The 23,947-nt window shown below is 39.4% G+C and overlaps 2 protein-coding genes across 3 annotated transcripts; one reads left to right on the top strand and one right to left on the bottom strand.

The window, feature by feature from the left end:
• Window positions 1–4,533: 4,533 nt before the first annotated feature.
• LOC100893836 (zinc finger protein 2 homolog) lies at window positions 4,534–9,993 on the bottom strand. Of its 2 annotated transcripts, none has more exons than XM_011681937.2 (3): window positions 9,622–9,993; window positions 8,039–8,279; window positions 4,534–7,413 (listed from the first exon to the last, which is right to left on the bottom strand). In XM_011681937.2, exons 1-3 carry the CDS (start codon window positions 9,832–9,834, stop codon window positions 5,621–5,623), a joined length of 2,247 nt encoding a protein of 748 aa, XP_011680239.2. In that variant the 5' UTR covers window positions 9,835–9,993; the 3' UTR covers window positions 4,534–5,620. The 2 variants fall into 2 exon arrangements, with proteins under 2 accessions (XP_011680239.2, XP_030850383.1); XM_030994523.1 differs by having other exon boundaries at window positions 8,039–8,304; window positions 9,622–9,698.
• Window positions 9,994–15,973: 5,980 nt separating this feature from the next.
• Window positions 15,974–23,947, top strand: LOC100893937 (zinc finger protein 93). The gene is made up of 5 exons (XM_003730993.3): window positions 15,974–16,038; window positions 19,239–19,533; window positions 19,959–20,599; window positions 21,093–21,345; window positions 22,346–23,947. The coding sequence occupies exons 2-5, from the start codon at window positions 19,293–19,295 to the stop codon at window positions 23,806–23,808; spliced, it is 2,598 nt and encodes an 865-aa protein (XP_003731041.1). The 5' UTR covers window positions 15,974–16,038; window positions 19,239–19,292; the 3' UTR covers window positions 23,809–23,947.

The following is a 23,947-nucleotide window of genomic DNA, read 5'->3' as shown; positions in this document are numbered from 1 at the left end:
TCTTCAAGTGGGAAAATAACAACAATTAGTTGTCAAATCGACTTAAGAGCTATAGAGCCAATAAGTAATAGTCTTGATTTTTAGACCATTGCAACCATTTAGACCAGCAACTCCCGTCTTGTAACGACTTTTGATATGACGCGGCCGGGGTTCGAACTCATGACCTCCCGGTTGTGAGGCTCTACTGACTGAGCCAACACACCGGTAGTGTGCTGGCTCAGACAGCGAAAACTCCAATACTCAGCATCAAATGCCAAGTTCAGTGTCAAATTCGAAATACACATACAGTCCAAAGCAAAAGTGTTTTATTTCAATATTTGATACAGGTCAATGACTTGCATTCATTCTTGTTATTGCTACATATATGCCTTTAAATTACCTGTTGTTGTGAATTATAAGTTGTGTAAAAACCGGTTGTTCGTGTACTCAATAATTCACAAAAAATTTCATGCTGTGCTATGAATAGTCAATGAAACTGGGTCGTAGTGTCTTGTACTATTATGGAGGTCTGTTCGATATTACTTTTCATCAGAATTTGTGCTCACATTAGCAATAAGTTGTAGCAAAGTCTACATCCTTCTTCACACATACATGTACCATTTTAAACCACCTGAACGAAAATGACAGTGCAATTAATAACATTTAATGGGTATGTTCAACTCTTAATATGCCACACAAATACCGGTAATCCCAATTGTATTCACTATGGATAGATACATGTGTATAACAAAGGTTTCTAGGGAAAGATTAATGAATACCAGTGTAACAAGGATTGTCACTATGAATATGACGGACAAAGAAAGCGGACAAAATATACAGCTCCTCGGGTAGACAAAGGAACATCCCTTTACTGCTATTATGTAAAAAGGTTAATATGCATGTGACGCCTGTTCTACACATTTTTACATAAGAGCAGTTAAGGGATGTTCCTTTGTCTACCTGAGGAACTGTATATTTTGTCCGCTTTCCTTGTCAGTCATGTTCATAGTGTGTCATGGAGCTTAAGTCTAGACTGTGCAAAATTGATCTTGTGGCAAACTAGCAACTGTAAAGCAACCAAAGTCTTCATGATAAAAAACTCTCTATAGTTGGGTCATACGGTGTATGCATGTTAATGTACTCTGTGACAGAATATTCACTCTTAATGAAAGGAATGTTTATCAAGCAAGTCAAAATTCTAGCTAGTTGTACATGTGTGTACTTTCATCATAATTAAGCAATTAGTTTGCATGCTTTAATTTATCATCTAAAGGTAGAGAGTTGATATACATTTGTACTTAGCTGGTGGTGTTGCTTCATATTTATGATTGTAAAAAAGTAAACAAATAATCCCCTAGTAATTGCAGACTTTCAAGAACATTTCTACAAAATAAGACATTTCATTTCCCTTTGTGGCTCTGTCTTCCCCCCAGGTGACACCACCTGGGTAGTCTGCAAGCACAGACCCTAATTTGACACTTTTTCAACAAATCATTTTGCCTTGAGAGAAGCCTAGCCCAGCTACCTACTGTGTCAGGAGCAGCTACAGTACATGGCCTATGGTAGTCTTATAGTGCAGACTCACTTTTATGACTGACCAGGGTTTGTGCTTGCAGACTACCACCTGGGCACCATTTCACTAAATTTGTCACCAGTGACAAATGACAGTTATTGTTATAAGCTACTGAAATCATTGCTTCTGATTGGTTATCAGCAGATTTGTCATTGACTTTTGTCATTGAAAAAAAGGCTTTGTGAAACGGGTCCCTGGCTGAATGGCAGTATTATGCATTAGATCCAAGGTATGTCTTTAATGATAAATGTTGAGTGACTACTTTTTACATACTTCATTTATTTACTTGTACATGTATGCTAGGTGTAGTAAATTCTTTTATACAGCAGCATTGTTGATAGTCGGTGTGAAATAAATTATTAAAATTGAAGGAAGGACTCAGAATTTATAAATACATACATTGATTGCCTATGTTATTTTGTTTACTATTTGTCTTGATCTTTCTCCGTTTCCCTTTGTCTTCCCCTCGTTCTCCTAATCTCTCTCTTTCTTTTCTCTCTTTATTCTCTCTCTTTATTCTCTCTCTGCGGTAAATGTTGCCGTAAATATGCCCACTTTTAAAGCAGAAAAGTTTTATGAAACTGTTAGTGGCCACTGGAAGTTTTATGAAACTGATAGTGGCCACTGGAAGTTTTATGAAACTGATAGTGGCTACTGGAAGTTCTATGAAACAGATAGTGGCCACTGGAAGTTTTATGAAACTGATAGTGGCCACTGGAAGTTTTATGAAACGGATGGTGGCCACTGGAAGTTTTATGGAACGAGCCCTTCAGAGTTCATGCCCATATTCTTTCCCACTAGACATGGAGTCTGAAAATATGATTTTTTTTTAAAAATATGTTTTTTAGATTCAACAATAAGCACAAGAAACGGACATCTTTTATGTTACATGAGATTGTTTTAATGCCTAGTAATGAGGTAATACATGATCTATAAAAGGCTAAAAAATTACAAGTTTGAAATTCACACAGAGATGAATTAATATTTCACATATTTGGCAAGCGCTGTTAATTACCCAGCATGATTAGGTCCGCAAGGGATTGTAACATGTAAAAGTGACAGGTTTGGAAATCAGAGGCAATTAAAATGCCAAAGCAACAAGAAGTTACATGAACACTATGACAACGATTTTTGTGAAATACATGTATGAGCCAGTTATACAATCCCCCCCCCCCCCCCCCCCCTATTACAAGCATCATGGCAAAGTGACCAAATTTTGGGTGTGTAAACAAATGGCAAGAGATGGGATGTGAACGAGGTTGTGTACTGTGTGAACCAGGTGTGGTTCATGAGGTGCACAGCTTTTTGAATAACTTTACACATCTTTACACAACAAATTTACAGTGTATGCACTTGGAGAGCAAAATAATGATTTTGTTTTATTTACTTACGTAAAGCGCTTTGAGCATGTTTATGTCAATTGTAAAGGCGCTATATAAATATTGGTATGTATGTATGGGTTTAAATTACCGACACCTGCTCAGTAATTATGTATGTGAAGCACAGATACCGGTTTCTATATTCGAGGTGGTTTTCTACTTCATATTACCTGTAGAACAAGGATTAAAGCGTTTTTGTTTCTTTAAATAAGAAATCATACATAATGTCCACTGTTGAGCTTAGGCTAAAAGGCTACAAAGAAATGGAATCCACTGAAATCAAACAGTCACAGTTATGAGAAACATGCCATGGACTACAACAAAATGATAAATGTACATTCAAGCATGGTATAGTATAAATCATACACAGTTGATGGCAAGAGATATCTGATATAAAAAGAGATTTATCATGTAATATAAAGGAAGGGTGGGCTGGGGTAATAATGAGTTGTGCCATTATAAGTTGTGATTTGTAACAGTTCTTCAATAACACAAGAATAGCTGCATTTACAATGCAAGCAAAAACCATCAGTTGGTTTTCTCACATTCCGTAGCTCTGTCGGAAGTTGCTAGGCAACTGCCAGACGCAAACCCAAATTGAAAAGAAACAAACCCTCTAGTGAGTCTATTTTTTTTAAACGGCCAAAACTCCAAAGGTTCCTGGTCACATGGCCCTACTCAATTTGATGCTAACGCATGCAGAGCAGCGACAAATGGTGCATGCGCACAACTCGCAATGAACCAGAATAAGCAAACATCGGTGGATTTGATGGGTTTTCCAATAATATTAATAATAATAATAATCCAGTTTTTTATATAGCGCTCAATACACCGATCCAATGAGGTGCCTAAGCGCTTTACAGATATATTATTACCCCGGTCATCGGATTCAGGCTTACCCGTACACAATGTATGCACATTTTCCACTCCCTGGGGAGTGTAAATGGTAGTTGCCTGCTCAAAGACTCTTCTTCTTCTTCTCCTTCTTCTCCTTCTTCTTCCTCTTCTCCTTCTTCTCCTCCTTCTTCTCCTTCTCCTCATCCTTTTTCTTCTTCTGCTTCTTCTTTCTTCTTCTTCTTCTTCTTCTTCTCTTCTTCTTCTTCTTCTTCTTCTTCTTCTTCTTCTTCTTCTTCTTCTTCTGCTTCTTCTTTTTTTCTTCTTCTTCTTTTTCTTCTTTTGCCTCCTACAGGTTTGAAAGTTCTAGCAGATGCCTTCTCAAGGGGTATCAGGCACCATTAGGATGTTTACCTGATCACAAGTGTTATCAATCATCGAGAGTGGACTACACATCTTTCAATATGTCTCCAATTCAATTCAGTTCAATCAAGGTTTATAAAAACATGACTGGCAATCACAGACTGAATTGTATTTACAGTGCAAGTAAAATACACAAATTGCAACAATAAGAAATTAGAAATTATGCAATGCCTATAATTTGGAATTTCCCCACTGTATATCTTTACAGTGAGAGTGGGTACCTTATTATACACTACATATAGTTATAACTCTGGGGAGTGTTTCACAAAGACTAAGATCGACTTAAGTTGGACTTGAACTATGGCAGGCTGTTCATGCCTCTAGTTCCTCTAACCATTCCTGGCATTGGTTTCTCAAGGGACGTACAAATTGTGGTCACAAATCTACAGAATTTACATTTTTTGATAGTTCATTATTGAAGTAAAAAAATGATATTTAAAGATCATAACAAGTGGCATGGATGGCCTGCCATAGTTCAAGTCCAACTTAAGTCGATCTTAGTCTTTGTGACACACCCCCCAGGTTCACACTCTATAGATGATTCACAATTGATGCTGGATTTAATAATCTGCAGTACAAAATAATAATTCATTTATCTCTTGATTTTAGAGTGTGATCAATTTTTCAGCATACAAGATCAAAAGGAGAAGAGTTCATTTCAGTTGTAGTTACTTTCACTTCACAAAAAACATTAAATTCTTCCATTTGGATAGATTAATTTGAATTCAACATCATAATTTTCCTACATTTTTGCTACCTTGGCTTGAGCATATTAAGCCATATACACAGTTTACATGATCTTTGCACTTTGTGCATCAAAGAATACTTTCTATACAAGTATACATGTAGATCGTACAATCAGGACTGTAACTCATCCTCATTATCAAATACATTTGTATATATTTTTGAATCGTTAGTACTGGAATGTGTATTGTTACATGGAACATTTTCAAGGGGGGGGGGGGGGGGGAATAATCCATCACTTCTTTCACGATAACCCATTGACTATGGGTGGTTCCTGCATTCAATAATACGGGAATGATAATAATAATAACAATCTGGATTTATACTGCGCTTAATACGAAACTCTCTAAGCGCTTTATAGATAATATTATCCCAGTCATCGGATTCATTCATGCATAATGTGCACCATCTCCACTCTCTGGGGAGTATTCCTACCATAAGGACACCATGGGGGCATATGACGAACAGTAACTCAAAAACATTCGTCATCCTACTAGGTTCCCATTTCTATCCAGGGTATGGAGTGGCAAATGTAGATTAATGCCTTATCTATGGACATTAGTGCCATGTCAGGGAGCGAAACCCATGATGACCTTTGCATTTCAATTCATCTTTGGTGAGAAGAATGTAAATGGATGTTGCCAATTTGAAGAAGATACTTAAATTCATTCATAGTTTCTGAATCTACTCAAGAGTCTTTTATCATATCATCAAATGATTTTTGATTTTCTTCTCCTATGGGTTTATGCTGTCCTTTTTTCTTGTGCATGAGTACATGTACATTATGATGATGACTGACGCTAGATCTCTTTCCACATATATCACACTCATAAGGTTTCAGCTTCTCATGGACGGCACGTACGTGTAACTGCAGCGAATGCTTGGCAGTGAATCCCTTCCCACATATTCCACATTCATGCGGTCGGATACCTGTATGCCGGAGCGCATGTTTCTTCATGTCCCACTGCTTAGCAAACCTCTTGTTGCAGAACGAGCATGGAAACTTGAGCTCTACCACACTGTGTACCCTGCCTATGTGTGCTTTCACTAGTTCTTTCCTCCCGAAGCCCTTCCCGCATACGTCGCACTTAAATGGTTTCAGGCCTGTGTGTTCCCCATGGTGGTTCTTCAGGGCATTCTCGGATGCGAAGGAACGTGGACATTCTGTACACTTGTAGAGTTTATCTGTAACGTTATGTTTCTGTTGGTGAATTTCATAACGACAGCGATCCACAAACTGCTTTGGACAATACAAGCACTTATATCTCCCCCTGCCTTCGTGGACCTCTCGCTCATGGGTCTTCACACAGCTAACAGAGGTGTATCTCTTCGGGCAATATTTACACTTGAATCGAAGCGATGGATCCTGGAAATAATCCGGCTTCTTGCCAAGCATATCCTTGTTGGAAGTATCCCCATTATCTTCATGTACAACATCCATGTTCTGTACCACTCTTCTTGGTTTGTTGACTTTGTTCAACTTTATACGTTTGTGGGTCGTCCTGTTCTCAGGGTTGACGAGTTCCTGGATCGTGAGTTCTCTCTGTGGCGCCCTCTCTTGGTTCCTCTCATGCTCCTTCTCGTGTTCTCTCATCCCATGTTTCCATCTGAATTGCAAAGGGCACATGCTACAAGTGTAGTACTTGTCCGCCTTCCTGTGAATTTTCTGTTCATGGCAATACAAGGATTTGGGTGAGAAGTATGTCTTAGGACACTGCTGGCATTGGTAGATCATTCTTTGATGGCTAGCCATGTGTCTCACAAGCTTATGCTTACTGGATTGTGTTTCTCCGCAGATTGGGCAATTGTGTTTAGTTGTGAATGTGTGAAACATCATGTGTGCTTGAAGCCTGCCCTCTGTGGTGAACGTCTTACAACAAGTCACGCAAACAAGATCTTTCCCAGACTTGGTGGCAGGCTTCACATCAGGTTTCACTTCATGAGTTCTACTTTCAATATTCTTGTTCAATTCCCTGGAAGACTTTGATGACTCCTTACCTTCCAGAGTCTGCCTGTGGGTTTTGTGGCTAGTTGAAGGTGGAATGTGGCTAGTTGAAGGTGGATTGTGGCTAGTTGAAGATGGATTGTGGCTAGTTGAAGATGGATTGTGGCTAGTTGAAGATGGAATATGGCTAGTTGAAGATGGAATATGGTTAGTTGAAGATGGAATATGGCTAGTTGAAGATGGAATATGGCTAGTTGAAGGTAGAATCTCGCTTGAATTTCTCCTCTCCTGCTCAGTACGGTGATTAGCTACAGGCTTCAGAGGTTGAGTTGCGCGTCTGAACATCTTACCCTCCTCTCTCAGCGCTTTCTCCAAAGATTGCTTGCATTCTGAAGTCTTGCTTCTAGTTTCAAAGGTAACGACAGGTCGAAGGTCGGTAGATGATTTGCCTTGGTGGGATAGCTTGATGTGTCTTAGCATAAGTTTTGGGTCGGTGTAATGAATATCACATCGAGGACAGGAGAAGGCATTCAAATCTGTATAGGAATGGTAAAATCAGAACAGGGTTAGGGTTAGGATTATTATTACTGTTCGGTCCAGGGTTGAAGTTTGCAATAAGGTTAGTGTGCAAGAATGACAGCGTAGCAATTGTTGCTGGAGCATAAATGTTGTACGATATAACTCACAATGAAACTTTTTATTTTGGGTGCATCATATCAAATTTTTCAGAAAGTTTTTTGAGGTTCATTTTCGACTCTCATGGGCTCCTTTTTCCATTTTGGCGGCTACTTTTGTCATTAAATCGTCATCGCATCCACAAAATTTGTTGAGGTTTTTAAGTACGCGTGACATTGTAAAATGTGAGGGATGGATGGAGTTATTTTTGACTAAATTTCTGTATACATTTTTACACAGAGGTTCAGCGGCAACCAAAAAATACACACAATGACTGCAAAGCTGGGAGAGAGCAGCTGCTCATAGTCGTGCATCAATTGTTACAGGGGCGATTTTTGATAATTTCTTTTTTGAAGTCGCCCCCGTAATTGCTTTTTTTTTGGGGGGGGGGGGGCTCTTTTTGGTATTCCTGGGACAACTTCACCTGCCGCCCCCATGTATTTTTTCCCCCTGCATCAGCAGAAAGCTAAGATCTAGGCTACCTACCTGAGTGGAATGTGAGTTCCCCAAGGTCGGTATCGAACCCAACATGGTTTGAATACTCCTTACTGTAGAACACCCTGAGCTCACTTCCTGGTTCAATGCACTTTGTAGTCCTGTAGTAGATGTTTCCATAGAGCTGAATGGCTTCCATGTTCTGCTCACCTTGCCTCTGTGTACACTGTATATGAGATAGCCAGTCTGACCCACCGTCTATGTACAATAGTACATTGCCTTTGGTGCACAACTATATCCAAAGACAAACATGATTTCTGTGAAAGGACAACATTTTTCTGATTTGAAATCGTTTTCTTAATTGTTTTGCAAGTTTTCATACTCTTTGTTTCTTGTATTATTGTAATGCTGGTGGGAAGCATATTTCCACATTGTGGACGAAATAAATTAATATCAATATCATGACTCTATGAAAATCTTTTGCACTTTACTACAGTGTACAAAAAAAGAGAGAAGCTCTATAGGTTTTGTTTACAAAGAAAACTAGGAAATTAGATTGTTAGTATCATATATAGGAAAATATCATTATCATGCATACATACATTATACAGCAAACCTGTCTATAGCAACCGCCCAAGGGAAACATAAAAAGTGGTCTTTGTAGGCAAATTCCTTTAGTACATGTTTCAATGAGAAACCATTTTAAAGGGAAACAAAAATCTTGGTCTCTGTATACAGGTGGTCACTAAAGCAGGTTTGACTATATATCATATCTTAAATTCTCAACAGAACATTGCCATTAGTTGTCATGCCCGTACGGGTAATGCTTAGTATCAGTGAACTGTAATCAAAGTCAACTGCATGCAGGTACGCAATTAATTGGGCTGTAATTATTCCTGGACTTATGGTTCGGTTGGATCTATTGCATACTATTCAGACCGACAGTATTCATTGCACAGGCATACAAGAATCATATGACCTTTTGTCTAGCTTGAATTTTGTGCAAAGAAACAGTGTGTAACCAAACGTTGCATAGCAAAATACATTTTTAAGCATCATTTCTAACAAAAGCTTGACAAAGAATCAGGGTCCCGATCTAGTCTGCCCTATCATTAAAAAAAATTGTTATCACAAGTGTGAACTTGTGATTAGATAGCTGTCATGCGATCGACCTTTTCAAAATGAGTATCTTTATGACATTTCTTTTTATATGATGTTGTTTTCTGGTCTGTACACTCCTTACGCAATACAGTCAAACCTGCTTTAGTGAACACCTGTCTTTAAAGACCACAATTTTTGTTTCCCTCGAAAACTGTTTCTCATTGAAGCATACTACTAAAGGGCCTTTACATGAAGACCACTTGCCTCTAAAGACCACTTTTCTTATCTCCCTTGAACGGTCTTTGTATACAGGTTTCACTGTACAATGATTCTTTACATATGATGTTTCTTAACAAGGGTTTTGAATGAATTTTTTTAGTCTAAATAGGACTCTCAAAATTAGTATCTTTATGATATTTTTTTTTTAATCCGATGTTGTTTTCTAGTCTGTACACTCCTTTTGAAATACCATGATTCTTTATATGACGTTTCTTTACAAGGACGAAACGTTGTTTAGTCTTAGTATGACTGACCTCCCAAGATGACTGTGACAAGCACCCCTCATCCTCTCCCACCAGTTCACCTTCCAGCGGTCCATACTGCTTACCAGCAGGGATCTCCTCCTCAGCGGTCACTCCAACGATCTTCTGGTCTTCATCACGACGAGATGAGGAAAACTTGTACCAGAATCCCTCCGGTAATGGTGGAACATCCAAGTCTTCTTCTTCTTCATCCTCCGTCTCCATCTCGTCATCATCCCACTCCTGGTAGCTGTCACCCTCGTTGTCATCCTCGTCATCTTCATCGTCGTTCTCCTCTTGCTTTACATCCTCCTCATAATCGTTATTATAATCTTCACCTGTCTCTAACGCACTTATATCCGACACTAGACTGTCATCCTCCTCCTCCTCTTCCTCGTCTCTTTCCTCCTCCTCCTCCTCCTCCTCCTCCTTATCATACCACTCTCCATCCTCCACCCATCCATCTTCATCCCCCTGCTGTGATGAGGCATAACGGGACCAGTCCTCAACACCTTCCTGGTAATAATAATAATAAAATCAAAATTAGAACATGAAATTTGGTTAGCGCAAAGTAATTACATTTTTATTCTCTAAATATGCACTATGCAATATAAATTTGGTAAGTACAAAGAGTAAGAAATACACTTTTGCAAGAAAAGATTCTGTATTAAAGGTAATACAAAGTTTTGGAAAATTTTGAAAGTTTGGTGGATTGTGATTCTTTACAATTTTGATATATTTGGATGCCCCTGTGGATGTACAGTATTATCAGCACAAAAAATGTAGCCTCTAAAACACTTCTGCTTTTGAGAAAACTTAATCGTAAAAATTTAACGGTGCTCCTGGTTAAATTTGATAAATTTCAAATAGCGCCTACGGCTCTACAATGATAGCTGCGACCATGAAAATCTCAGAATATGTAGTTGTGATATATAATTTTCAAACTGGTATAGCCAATTAGTCGATTTTAGTCAAGAAACATTTTTTATACAACATAAAGAGTGTATTATTTACAATTTCATAACTTGAGACTCAATTTCAACCGCGACGATCACTGAATATTGTAGGATCGCATATATGCTTCCAATATGCTCATTTGAACCAAATTTATCACCCCATAACAAAACTTTGTATTACCTTTAAGAGAAGTTAAATTTCCAATTGTTAGAATATTTATAATTGTTATGATGGATTGAAAATACAATTTGTTTGTAATAATAATAAATGTCACAAGGAGGGTTCTCACCAATAACATAAAGAGCCGTTCATAATTGGAAATCGCTGTAGAAGGCCAGACCTCAACAATTTCATAGGATCGCTTGACCACCAATTTTAACAATGTTATCGGTGATCAAATAATGTTATACTCCTTTGATATGACATCAGGGGGGTGTTTCACAAAGATCCTAACTTGAACTTATCTCGAAGTTGGACTTAACAATTATGGGAAGCTGTTCGCATCTCTGAAAATATTTTGTAAAAGTTATTCTAAAGGGCATAAAATGTTGATTCAAATCTTTCATATTTTCTATTATCAAGGAGATTTCATGTTCTTGATATGGAATTTATAAAAAGTCTAAAATACTTGATTTTTCACTTTTGAATATATCTTATTTCAAGGCTACGAATGGCTCTCCATAATGTTTAAAGGGGAAGTCCACCCTGAAATTAAGTTAGTTTTAATAGGAGTAGAAAAATGAGAGAAACAAGTCAGTGAAAGTTTGAGCAAATTCCGATTAAAAATAAGGAAGTTAGGATTTTTGAAGTTGTGATCAATCAAACACAAATTGGCAACTCTATGACGTATCATGCGAGCTCAACTTCCATTTGCTCAGTACTAAAAAAATCTAAAATTTTCATTTTCCCTCAAGAAAAATTTCAACCATACATGCACCCTAAATATAATAATTGCAAATATGTTTCTATACTCCCCCTGCAAGGAACAAATATATATTCCGTCATCAATAACGAAGAAAACATGATTTTATGGAATATTATGCACAAAGCAAATGAAGGAGAGCTCGTATGATAAGTCACAGAGTTGCCAATTTGTATTTGATTGATCACAACTTCAATAATTCATAACTTTCTTATTTTCATTCAGAATTTGCTCAAACTTTCACTCACCTGATTTTCTTATTATTCTGCCTCTATCGAAACAAACTTATTTTGGGGGTGGACTTTCCCTTTAAGTCCAACTTTAGAGTTAAGTTCGACTTAGGATCTTTGTGAAATACCCCCAAGTTCATTCATGTAAATGATATGGATTGTGGCTATCATGTTTGATTGACAGAACCCTGGTTGAATTGATTTGGTATTGGTATGAACAGTTAAACAATAATAATAACCTAAAACTTATTTCTAAGAAAGAAAAGTATTTCTGAGGTCATAGAAAACATATGATATGGAGTCTTATTCTTCTTCTTCCTGAAAAGTGCAGGCTTCATGAAATTAATATGAACACACTGTGATAACAGCTATATCGTGCTTTACAAATTCAGTGGGATATATTTCTGTTAATACATGAACTAGATCAATATTTCAACTCCACATCACTGAGCCATACCTCAATTAGTTCCTCTGTTTGTCTCTTTACAGGTTTCACATTACTTCTCCTCATCTGGGCAGCTGTCCAAATCTTCTGTCCATACACCGTCCGATCTGGGGCCATAGCAAGTGGCCTTATGTTCTGTCCATTCGACGTCCTATCCCTGACCATAGCACGCGGCCTGATGTTCTGTCCATCCATTGTCCTATCCCTGACCATAGCAAGTGTTCTGGTCTTCTGTGTATCAATGGTCCTGTTTGTAACCGTAGCAGTTCCTCTTCGAGCAGTTCCTCTTTTCCTCACACTCTCACTTTTTGACCCTTGATGGATGTTCTGAACCAGTCCACTACCGCATTTTTTCTTGTACCGTATAATCTTCTTTTCTTGAGAAGCTGGCGGTAACGTTGTCAGACCTGGATCTCTGGACAGTGTCTCTGGTCTTTTATTAGATTCCATGATCCTACCCGTAGCACTTCCTTCATCTTTTCCAAGATGTTTTGTAATATCATCAATGATACCTGAAGACAAAATAAGGACAGTGTCTCCTTTGCTACTAGCTGGTTTAGTTTGTCCTAAGCCTTCCGATGCAACTGAATTGCGCATCCTTGAAGAATCTTGACGAAGACCATCAGTGATTCCAGGAGTGCTTTGACCTGCACCTTGCTGTCCTAACCCAGTCCGATCAAAAGCCATTTGTGTTTGAATCTCCCTGGAAGGCTCATGGCTACGCCAACCCGTCGACACCCGACTGGCGCTAGAGGTCTGATTGTTTGCTGGAAGCTCTTGCTTCAAGATACCAGATGGTTGTTGTTGGGATGGTTGGCTGACCAATGCCGGTGTTTGCATAGTAGTGGGTGTGGTTGCAGGAGCCACTGAGCTTGGAATAACTGGAAGACTGGGACTCATCGAGTGCTGCCATCCTTTGTCAGCTAGTTTACCGGCAAACGACATTTGTCCTGTATCTGTAAAAAAATATGAACCCACACAGGTATATCAATAATAATGATAGTCACATTTGTATAGCACTTGATACTACACTAGTACACTGTACGCACTATTTAAGCACCATACATTGTAATTATTGTTAACTACTGTAGGTCATCGGATTCAACTGTTAATCCGCACATGAAAGTACACGCTACGCTCTACGGGGAGTATTCCAGCCAGGCAACATTTAACAATTCTACATTCTACAGGCCCTTAGTATTGGGTACCCATTTAACACCTTATACAGGGCTGTCAACTTTGGGGAACTTCTTCGATGGAGAACAAGGGGGGGGGGGGGGGTGGATGTTGAAAAAAGAAAATGCTGGCCTCGTACATAAACCATCACGACAATCATTTTCTTCCTTGATATTGTAAAGTACATTCAGAATGGGGGATTTTGTGTAAGACTGTGTAAGATGCATGGAACATTAAAGGTAAAGACCAGTTTTGGAAACGCCCCCTATCAAAAAATGAAATGGAAGCTCTTATTTCCAATCATGGTGAAAGAATATGTTTTGACTAATACGTGATGATACAAATTTTGATATATTTGGTAAATTATTATATCTATCCGAACTGGATAGATATAGGGTAGTCCCATATACATCTTTCTATGTACATTGCTTGTAAATTTACCAAGACTGGGCCAAATTTCTTTATCATCTTGATGATTCCAGAACCTTGCAGTACACACCAATACTTACTGTATATAAAAATGATCAACCTTTTCTGATCGATTTCACAATGTTTCTTTCACAATGCGATCGCATGACCAGAACTGGTCTATACCGAGAGTTTCAAAATATCTGTCAGGATGGATGTACATGTACACAAGCTGTCTGGACACACAACGTTAGGTCATATAGCCTTACCAGGCTGAAATGTTTGCATGGTTGCTTGACTGCTGGTTACATCAACAAAGGTGGTGGGATGTTGCTGCTCATGTTGCTGCCTATGATGTTGATCGTGTTGCTGAGATGTGTACACATTGGGTTGGTAGATGAGATGTTGCTGGTAGTTAGACAGTGGTTGGGTTTGTTGTAGCCCCTCTCCGCCATAGTAGTGCTGATGATTCTCCTCCATACTCCCATGTATTCAATCAAGATTAAACAAACTGCAGAAGATAAAATCACATCAACCAATTAAACCTGGTCAATGCATTATAATACTTGTTATTCAAGTGTAACAATAACCAGGGTCACATTTCACAAAACTTGTCTCAGTGATAAATGACAGGTTGTGGTAAAAACTAGAGAAATCCTTGCTTCCAATTTGTCACTGATTTTTGTCATTTGTCAGGGAATAAAGGCTTTGTGAAACATGTTTTGCTATTGCATGATAGAAGGGGTTCCATGTCATATTCAAACTAGTAGTAGTACTATCTAGTGGGGTCTATGAGCTTCAAATAATTTTCTACAAAAAGAAACACAAAAAAAGGACTGTTCTACAAATACCCTCATATTCAAAATATGTCAAGAAACAGCTGAAATGTTTTGACAATACACAAAAATCTACCCCCCCCCCCCCAAAAAAAAAAAAAAAAAAAAAAAAAAAAAAATATCATCAAAAAAATGATAGACTTTCACTGATTTCATTGTTTTTCTTTTACAAACAATAATTTTGAATTCACAATCGATCAAATTAGTAATTTCATACATACATTCATCTACTTTATGTGTTTGCAATGCTGTGTGTGCGTGAGCTATGTACGTGTGAAGTGTGCCACCAGCTGTTTAAAGCAGGACGTCTCAAAACCTCAGCGGTGCAGTGTGACGTGTCACACATTAGTTTTATGTTTTAATTGACTTTGCCATTGAACTTAAGTTGCGCTGAAGTATAATAAGTAGTTACCTGTTGTAGATCTAGAACTGGCCCTCTCTCACTTAAATTTGAAGCCACTCGAGCGGATCGATCATGTGATTGTGAATGTGATGTTGAGAGCGACTCCCTGGAGTCATCCTGTAATGACCCGGTGCAAAACTCCAAAACTTAAAGGGAGTGGATCGCCAGTTTCCATGTGCAGAAGGCCATAATTCGCTGACACCAGACTTGGTGGACTTACCATTAATGGGGGTACAAATTTGCACACAGCAAACCCATAGTCCAGTCAAGAATTACCCCCTAATCTTTCGGAGAGCTCGAGAGTCTTCGGGCAAATCAAAGCATTACATAAGGTCCAATGGTCATAAAACTCAAGGCTAACCCTGGTGATTGACAACACCTGTTATTGGGTAAACACCCGAACGGTGTCGAATTCCCCATGAGAGCCGACTACTCAGTGACTTTAAGGTAAAGAAAGCTCCTCTACAAGTCATTACTTTGTCTTAAGCGCCAGACTAGCCGAGCTCGAGTAGACCAGGCTCGAGGCTAGAGCTACATGAAAACCCATCTATGTCAAAGTTAAAATAGAGCCATGGCGCGGCGTCGCCAGCCAGGCCCATGGGCCATATTTATAGGCTTTGCGCCACCCGCCCGCCCGCCTGGCCCGACGGCGGGGCGGAGCTCTTTGTGTGACCTAGATCTAGGCTATAAATCTTCAAGTTCACTCCTGCTTGGCCTTGGATGGACTGAGTTTGACCTGGGTGAGCTGCGTCGAGAGCTCTGTTTTGCTTTAAAAAGTTAGATCTAATGGCCTAATACCAATGGCTTATTTAATGAAATGGTCCAGTGGTTTTGTTTTTTTAAAATAATGAGAACTTAATACTCTTACATTTCTCTTCGACAGCAATTTCTGGTGTGATTTTCAGGCATCACGCACGGCTTTGAATGATATGGAAGCTCTAAAAGTTCGGTACGTATACGGCACGCGGCGCGCGAGCGCGCGTTTTCGGCTCAGTCAGTCAGTGTGTGTCGCGCACAGAGATATTTATTGTTGTGACAATTTTAGAAGAAAAGTAAGTTTTCTTTACCTAATAACTTATGTATTTTATTAATTTATTTTAAAGTATTTTCATTTGTATCAATTTGAATGTTTCCTATTCTTCTAGATGCCGCAGAAACATAAATAGAATTTGTTATTTCAACACATGTTCCCATACACTTGAATTTGTGTTTGTTAAAGTAGACTAGATGACTGCCTAGAAAAAGTAATTGAACTATGAGGCTGAAGAAGTAGATGAGTGAGTGTGTGTGTAATTAAGGTTTTACAGACGTGTTTCAATCTTCTTCTTCTTGTTCTTCCTCCACTATTTCGAAGATCAGCGATCCCATGGGCCGCAAGACAAATAGATCTAAGTTAGTCTATAATAAATAGTATTATTAGACCCTATTAGAGTTTTAGTAAGGAAGAGATAAGAAATTTACTAACTGAAATATAAAGACAAATTCAAACTGTTACAGTAATTTAGACAAAGAAAATAATGTAGATCTAGACAGTAAACGTAGAGGGCAGACGCTGCCAAATATAAGCAAGCGCAGGGCCAAAGTTATACTTCGTTTTTGTCTCGCCTGCGTAGCAAAAAGCGAGACATAGGCGCCGCTTTTCCGGTGACGGCGATAGCGACGGCGGCGGCGGCGGCGGCGGCGGTGTCAACATCAAAAACTTAACCTAAGGTTAAGTTTTTGAATTTTTGATATCATTTTTAATGTATAAGTTCTTAGTCAATGAAACTTTGACTATACACCGATTCGGGCGACTTCTGGTGGAAGTGCGCCCTCATAAGGTGACGCCATAACTGGGGGGCGTCTGACTGCAGCTAATAGAATCGATCGCTCAACGGGTATGCTATACCTATACCGAACCTCGCCAGGCCGGCCAGGGTCGCTGCTCCGCTAGCTAGTAACCGCTCTCGAGCTCTCTGTACTGTCAGCTGGATCGGAGAAGCCCCCCAGTTATAGTGCCGCCACCGGCGGGCAGGTACATAAAACCCCCAAACCGAATCGGTGTATAGGGTAATCAAGTATCTCCAATCATGTGAGTAGAATTTCAGATCACAAAGTCAAGGTCAAAGGTCATTTCAGGTCAACAGACTTGGACTATGTTGTAGCATCATCATCATCAAAAACTTAACCTAAGGTTAAGTTTTGAATTTTTGATATAATTTTGAAAGTATAAGTTCTTAGTCAATGAAACTTGGACTATAGGGTTATCAAGTCTCCCCAATCATGTGAGTAGAATTTCAGGTCACTATTAAGTTAAGGTCAAAGGTCAAAGGTCATTTAAGGTCAACAAACTTAGACTTTGTTGTGGCATCAACATCAAGATTTTCAAAATGCTTCTTCTTTGTTATTTTTCAACCGATTTTGATTTGGTTTGCTTTATATTGTAGAGCTTACTTTGGTACAGGAAACTTCTACACAGAATTTTGAAATTGTTCTCCATTAATTAATTATGATAATTTATGCAAATTTATTCCAAAAATAACAAAAATTGCTTCTTTTCCCTCATTTCTTGACCGATTTTGATTTGGTTTGCCTTATCTTTTAGAGCTAAATTTGGAACACTAAACTTCTACACAGAATTGTGAGATTTTGCTCCATTGCTTATTTATGGTACTTTATGCAAATGAAAAGAAATTATATGTCCCTTCTAGGGCATCAAATTTTTATTTTTTGACCAGTTCAAAAGTGTACGACATAAAATTTACGATATTTGTTGTTGGAGATGCAGATGGGCGCTACCTCATTGACATTCTGGTTTATCATATTGAATTGCGTTATGCAGGCGAGACCACCGAGAGCGTTTCCCTTGTTGAGTTGGTTGCTAATAACTTCACAAACAAATTACGTCTGGGAACCGACCGACCTTTAAACGTCACCATCCAAAAGACGTGACTCAGTTTCGAACCTGCGTCTTCGGCTGAATCAGTTTGTATTTTGTAACTTCCATTTTTAGCTGGATTAGGCCTAGACCAAATTTTTCTGTCTCTTTCATTCGTTAGCCTCTGATTTGGGTAGGGTCGGCTCTCTCTTAAGAGACAGAACAGCCCTATATGTTTTAGTGTTCTCGCTTTGTGTAAAGAAACGTTACACCAAACTTGGCAAAACTACCGGCCAAATTCCATATTTCACAGGATGCATATCCAGTGCATCGTATTTTGACAATTAGGTCTAGGCTTAACTTTTTCGGTTCCACGTACCAACTTGACTGAAATAATCCGTTGAATGGTCCCTTTTTAGGAAATTATGAGTCAAAATCGACATCCATGATAAAAATCCTGCAGCGGTAGTATAAAACTCTCGCTGCGCATGACGTCATCTAAATCTCATCCCTTCTAGTCTATGATTATGAAGGAAAAACTGTGCATTACACGTACGAGCTACGAGTTCGTAATGACATGCACAGTTTTTCCGTTATATGTTTGTTTTCCATTCGTGATAACAGATTTTTGAAATTGTACAGATTTTTTGAGATAGCGAAGTACTATATGGTCTCTGATTCTGATTCTGATAATTGACCGTTGTTCCACTGAGAGTATGTCTACGTCTTACTCAACTGAGCCCCTCTACACACAGAGACTGTAGTACATCGTACAGGTTATTGAGGGGAGTTTACAACATGGCAGTTTTTATGTGATTGCCGTCTGTGTACGGGGGAAGGTTGACAATCAAAGGGACAGCAAAATTTTAGACCACAAATTAGTGCAGAAAGAAAATTCATCAGCAAAATAATTCCTGTAATATCACGATCTAAAAATTTGATGTCGGATCAGAATGTGATACAATTAAAGATGATATCATAAAAATGAATTCTGACCCAAACAACAGTTTAATGTTGATTTATCTTCCCAAAACTAAGATAATTGCATAGATTGATAGGAAAAATATCGTACAATCTTTTCTCAAAATTAGATTTTACAAAGTTTTTTTCTTTTAGGAGGGACTGTTCACATTTCACAAGGCCTCTCTCAAGATCACTTTTTTTAGCGAAAGAAAGAGTAAAAGATACCGGTACCTCCCTTTGATCAGGGATGCCAGTTTTCAGGCAACAGCCTGATTTCAGGCCATAGTTAAGGCTTTTTTGTGTACCTATACAAAATAGCTCATTCTAGATGATTTTCAGGCCCTCTGATCAATTCTAACTGGCATCCCTGTTTGGTTAATATGTAGACCTAATAAATCCTTTTATTTACCAGAGCTTCTTTTATTTTTGCAGAGATCTGTGAGCTTTCCAGAGCTCAGTCACTGGAGTGGGGGTGTAGAGACTGAGATGGAGCCTAACTACAGGGAGAGCTGCAGGGAGGGATACTTCACCGGCGAACGAGATGAATCAAGACAACATCCTCAGCATCAGATGACGCACTTTACCCACCAGCTTCCGTACCACTCCAATCTTGTCTCATCGCTGCAGCAACCAGCTATCGTCTTAGAGCAGTCAGATGTACAGAGGAATAGAGAAGACTTCACTAGTAACCATGCCAACCCCTCCATGCTGCGCTCCATATACTCGGGTAAGATGCAGTACTTATCTTTGTAATAATTGATATTATTTTTATTTTTATTTTTTTATTTTTTTGTAATACAGTTTCATTTCCAAGGCAAGTTATCACATTTTCTGTAAAACCAGAAATCGTTGCTTGCAGGAAATTTTTGCCTATTTTGAGGGTGGTTCAGATTTTTCAAATTTTCAAACAATGCACCAGAAGACTATTGTATACACTTACTACTGGCCCAGTCTATAAAGAGTTGTGATTGATCTTAACTTATCTGCCATTGATATCAATCATAACTATGTACATAAGAGATAGGGGATTGACGACTTACCGTTGATTTGGAGCAATCGCAGTTCTTTATAAGACACAGGGTCCAGGTGTTATAATGAGATAACAGAATGCCAGAAAATCATCTCGTACTCATATCACTGTCTCTCTTTCAGGTTCAGGGTCTGTGCTACCTAGTCCTAACATCCTTCTGCAATCAACCAATCATTTCACGTCCAACAACCAGCATCCTCAACAGCAACAACATCAGCAACAACAACAACAGCAACTCAGTCGTCTCCAGCCAACATCTCGTTCCCATTTCAGTTCCCCTGGCCCAGCTCACCTAGCTGCCTCTGTTCTCACTGAGGAACCTGCTGTGGCTCACCATCCCAACCCTGCCCCTGGTGTGGAGAGACCTGAGCCTTCCAGAGACTCCCTAGGTGCTACCATGAACGAACCCCTGGAGCTAATAACTCACAGGCAGCACCAGGCCATCAAGACAGCAGTCCTGAAAGACAAAGAAGTAGTGCCGCCGAAACTCCCCAACCCCATCCTCCATCCCAAGCATCTCAACCTGTTGCCTCAGCTTCAACCGAAGAGCCTCTTGCCACCCCCTCGAAGCAGGGACAATGTGCGACGCAAGTCAAGCGCTCAACTACCAGACTTTCTCTCTTTCAAGTATCTTCGTCATGAGAAGGAGAATATAGTTGGGGTTGTAGCCAAGGATAAAGTGGAGGAGGGGATAGAGTTTGGACCGTACAATGGGAACTTCCTGGATGAAGAGATAGGATCTACCAAGGAATCAACGTGGGAGGTAAGCAACAATCATACCAGGCCGACGCTTAGCGCTGGCATGGTACCGTCTGTAAAAATGTTTCCCAGCTCAATCACTGTCAAACTCACCACTCAGAAACTAACTTCAACCCTGGACCAAAGACTACCCAATTTTGTTTATATTTGTGATGTTATCTTGTTGCATGTCGAGTTGCTTGGATACGTTATGAGACATGAATAATTCTTATAAACATTGAAAAATGACCAGAAGTAGAAATATACTAACTACGGCCCATTTAATCACTCTTGCATGACGAGCTGTGGACCAGCCACACGTTTTGTATGTGTAAGAGCAATTTAAAATTTTACAATAATATTTCATAGTGCAAGCTCTAATGAAAATTTCATATTTTTGTAATGAAATTTGAATTGGAAAGAAATTTCACTGAAATATAACTTTAAATAGTTTTCAGTACATCACCAATATTGAGCTACCGGTGTATTATGATTTCATGTTGATATTTTTCTTGCAGCTATGCACCGGAGGTAAGGTGTTCCTGTACGTGGATGGTAAGAAGAAAGATCAGCTCATATGGATGTCTTACGTTCAATGCGCTCGCAATGAAGAAGAACAGAATCTAGAAGCATGTCAATACTACGGGCAGATCTACTTCAGAACTACAAAGTGCATTGAACCAGGAAGTGAGCTCAGAGTGTTCTACAGTAAGGAGTATTCAGAGTCTGTGGGCTTCAAGACTACACTCAAAGACTTGAATTATAATGAAGGTAAGAGTATCTAGAGTCTGGGCTTGAAGACTACACTCGAAAACTTAAGTCGTAAGGCGTAAATATTCATAATTGAATGACACATAACTCAAAATAATGAAGTAAGATTTTTGTAATACCTTTACTTCTGAGGTAGTAGAATCATTATATTTTCAGGTTGACTGATCATTAAAATTTGAGAATCATTGAAAGGTCAAAAGGTCATGAATTTGTTTTTAAAAAAATGGCCCAAATTATTTCTTTATGCCGTGCTTAACTGTAAACCTCTGAAGCAGTTTTTAACATATTTGTTCTTATCATCATGAAATTCTAAAGAACAATTTGAGCCATGAAATTAACTGAAATTAGGAATAGGCATATTGGAGCTGCAGTCAAATTCGTTTCTTGTTCCATATTAAAGATAAAGACCAGTTATGGTCATGCGATTGCATTGTGAAAGAAACCTTGTGGAATTGATCAGAAAAGGTTCATCATCTAGCATATAAGTATTGGTGTGTACTGCAAGGTTCTGGAATCATCAAAATGATAAGAAATTTGGTCCAGTCTTGGTAAAGTTACAAGCACTGTACACAGAAAGATGTATATGGGACTAGGCACACATGCGCGACACGTGCGTTATATCTATCAGGTCCAAATAGATATAATAATTTACTAAATATATCAATTAGGAGGCGGTTTCACAGCAAAATTTGCATGATCACGTACATGTATTAGTCAAAACATATTCTTTCACATTATTGGTAATAAGAGCTTTCATTTAATTTTTTGAAAGTTGGGCGTTTCCAAAACTGGTCTTTACCTTTAAGTGGTCTAGTTGGGCACAATGACATTGGCTTTGGATGATATCTAGATGCACAAAAATCAAAAGTTACGATTGATTTGTGATTTTTTGTTTGTTTTTACTCTAAGGAGCTGAAAAGACGATCTTGTTATATTCAAATGTGAATGCTATTGCTTTTCTCATGATTCTTCATCATTTTTCATTTCTTTCTTGTTACAGAAGAAGGCAACTTTCAGTGCAACTCCTGTGAAAACCAATTCCCAACAGCTAAGCGAATGTTACGTCACATCAAATTTGATCATGATCACGACGCTAACGACGACCTTCGACCTGTCATTATCTGGAAGGTCAAATGTAAGACAGAATGTGCTAAGCCTGAAGACATACCATCATCGGGATACAGGAATATAGAGATGGAAAGTATTAAGGGATCCTCACAGGTGTATTCGCCTAGGCAGTTCATCTGTACGGTATGCGGCAAGAAGTTTCCTACGGAAGGCCGGCTCGAAGCTCATGCCATGTTCCACGAATTCAGCGAAGAACACACATGCCTCCTATGTGGAGAGAAGCAACGCAACTCCAAGGCACTCACCAAACACATGGCTAAACATGAGTCGTGCCCTCACAAGTGCCGCAAGTGTGACAAGTCCTACAAGACTCAGAAGAGCTTGCTTCGTCACAATCGGGAGGTCCATGTCTTGGGCAGGAAGAATGCTTGTCGGATATGTTCCATAGTGTTTGTGAAGGAGAGCGAGTGCTTGAAGCATGAACAAACCCACAAAGAATACAGCAAGGATGATGCCGTGCCTGATACGGTGTGGAAGAAGAAGAAATACAGAAAAAGTCAGAAGATAGAACCTGCTCCAGGCATGTCAACGGAGGTCCCGGGAGAAGTAAAGACAATCAGTGAAAGCAATGTGGGTGCAAGGGCTGCTCCCAGGAAGAAGGCTTTCAAGGGAAAGCCGGCTCCAGAGGAACCCAAAGACATGCTTGGTAAGACACTCACGTACTACAACAGACCCAGACCTTACAAGTGTCGACACTGTCCTAGGCGCTACAGATCAAGAATGGCAGCCTATGAGCATGAGAAGGAGACACATGAAGGCAAGGGATCATTCAAGTGTAACCTGTGCCCTCGTGTCTTCATGAAAGAAAGCAACTTCTTTCAACATTACCAGTGTCACGAGCAGAACCGTCTCTACCGCTGCTCGCTCTGTCCGCGAACCTTTGCGTCCGATAGCGCCCTCACCAATCACCAAGGGGAACATACGGGCCTCAAACCGTTCAAGTGTGAGATTTGCGGAAAGGGATTCCGTATCCGCAAATGGGTGTGTGCTCATAAACGCAGGATGCATCAGACTCGAGAGCTGCGCTACTTCTGCTCCTTCTGCAACAAAGGATTCACGGACAAAGGACCGCTTCAGAAGCATGAGCTTCGTCACAAGGGCATCCGACCGTTCGTCTGCATGATCTGTGGCAAGGGGTTTGGAGTGAAGTACGTCCTGGAGGTTCACATGCAGAGTGTGCACTCCGGGGAGAAGAAGTATGATTGTGAAGTTTGCGGGAAGAAGTTTTCATTGAATCAGCATTACGTGACTCACATGTTTAAACACAGAGCACAAGGAGAAGACATTCCAGGAGCATCTAACGTCCAGGACACTGAGGAGGGTCAGCAAGGTTAAAGGTCATCTTCAAGTCTGCATGGGCAGTTCCATGTTAAAGCCGCACTGCACTACTTATAGCAACTTGCGCCCTCTATATAGCAAACAATGCCTAATCGGTGACCATTGGTCCCCCATGGTCCTCTTTTTCTTAAGTTAA

This window comes from Strongylocentrotus purpuratus, unplaced genomic scaffold (assembly GCF_000002235.5).
Source record: "Strongylocentrotus purpuratus isolate Spur 01 unplaced genomic scaffold, Spur_5.0 spur5_contig_851, whole genome shotgun sequence".
NCBI lineage: Eukaryota > Metazoa > Echinodermata > Echinoidea > Camarodonta > Strongylocentrotidae > Strongylocentrotus > Strongylocentrotus purpuratus.
This window is presented reverse-complemented; position numbering and strand designations above follow the sequence as displayed.

Bases quoted from the DNA above. Each gene is read 5' to 3' on its own strand.
- LOC100893836 (XM_011681937.2), bottom strand. From the start codon at position 9,834: ATGGAGACGGAGGATGAAGAAGAAGAAGACTTGGATGTTCCACCATTA. The intron at 8,280-9,621 runs GTCAGTCATACT...CTTTGGATATAG, and splicing joins TGTCACAGTCATCTTGGGAG to TTGTGCACCAAAGGCAATGT. The intron at 7,414-8,038 runs GTAGGTAGCCTA...ATTCCTATACAG, and splicing joins GGAACTCACATTCCACTCAG to ATTTGAATGCCTTCTCCTGT.
- LOC100893937 (XM_003730993.3), top strand. From the start codon at position 19,293: ATGGAGCCTAACTACAGGGAGAGCTGCAGGGAGGGATACTTCACCGGC. The intron at 19,534-19,958 runs GTAAGATGCAGT...TCTCTCTTTCAG, and splicing joins GCTGCGCTCCATATACTCGG to GTTCAGGGTCTGTGCTACCT. The intron at 20,600-21,092 runs GTAAGCAACAAT...TTTTTCTTGCAG, and splicing joins CCAAGGAATCAACGTGGGAG to CTATGCACCGGAGGTAAGGT.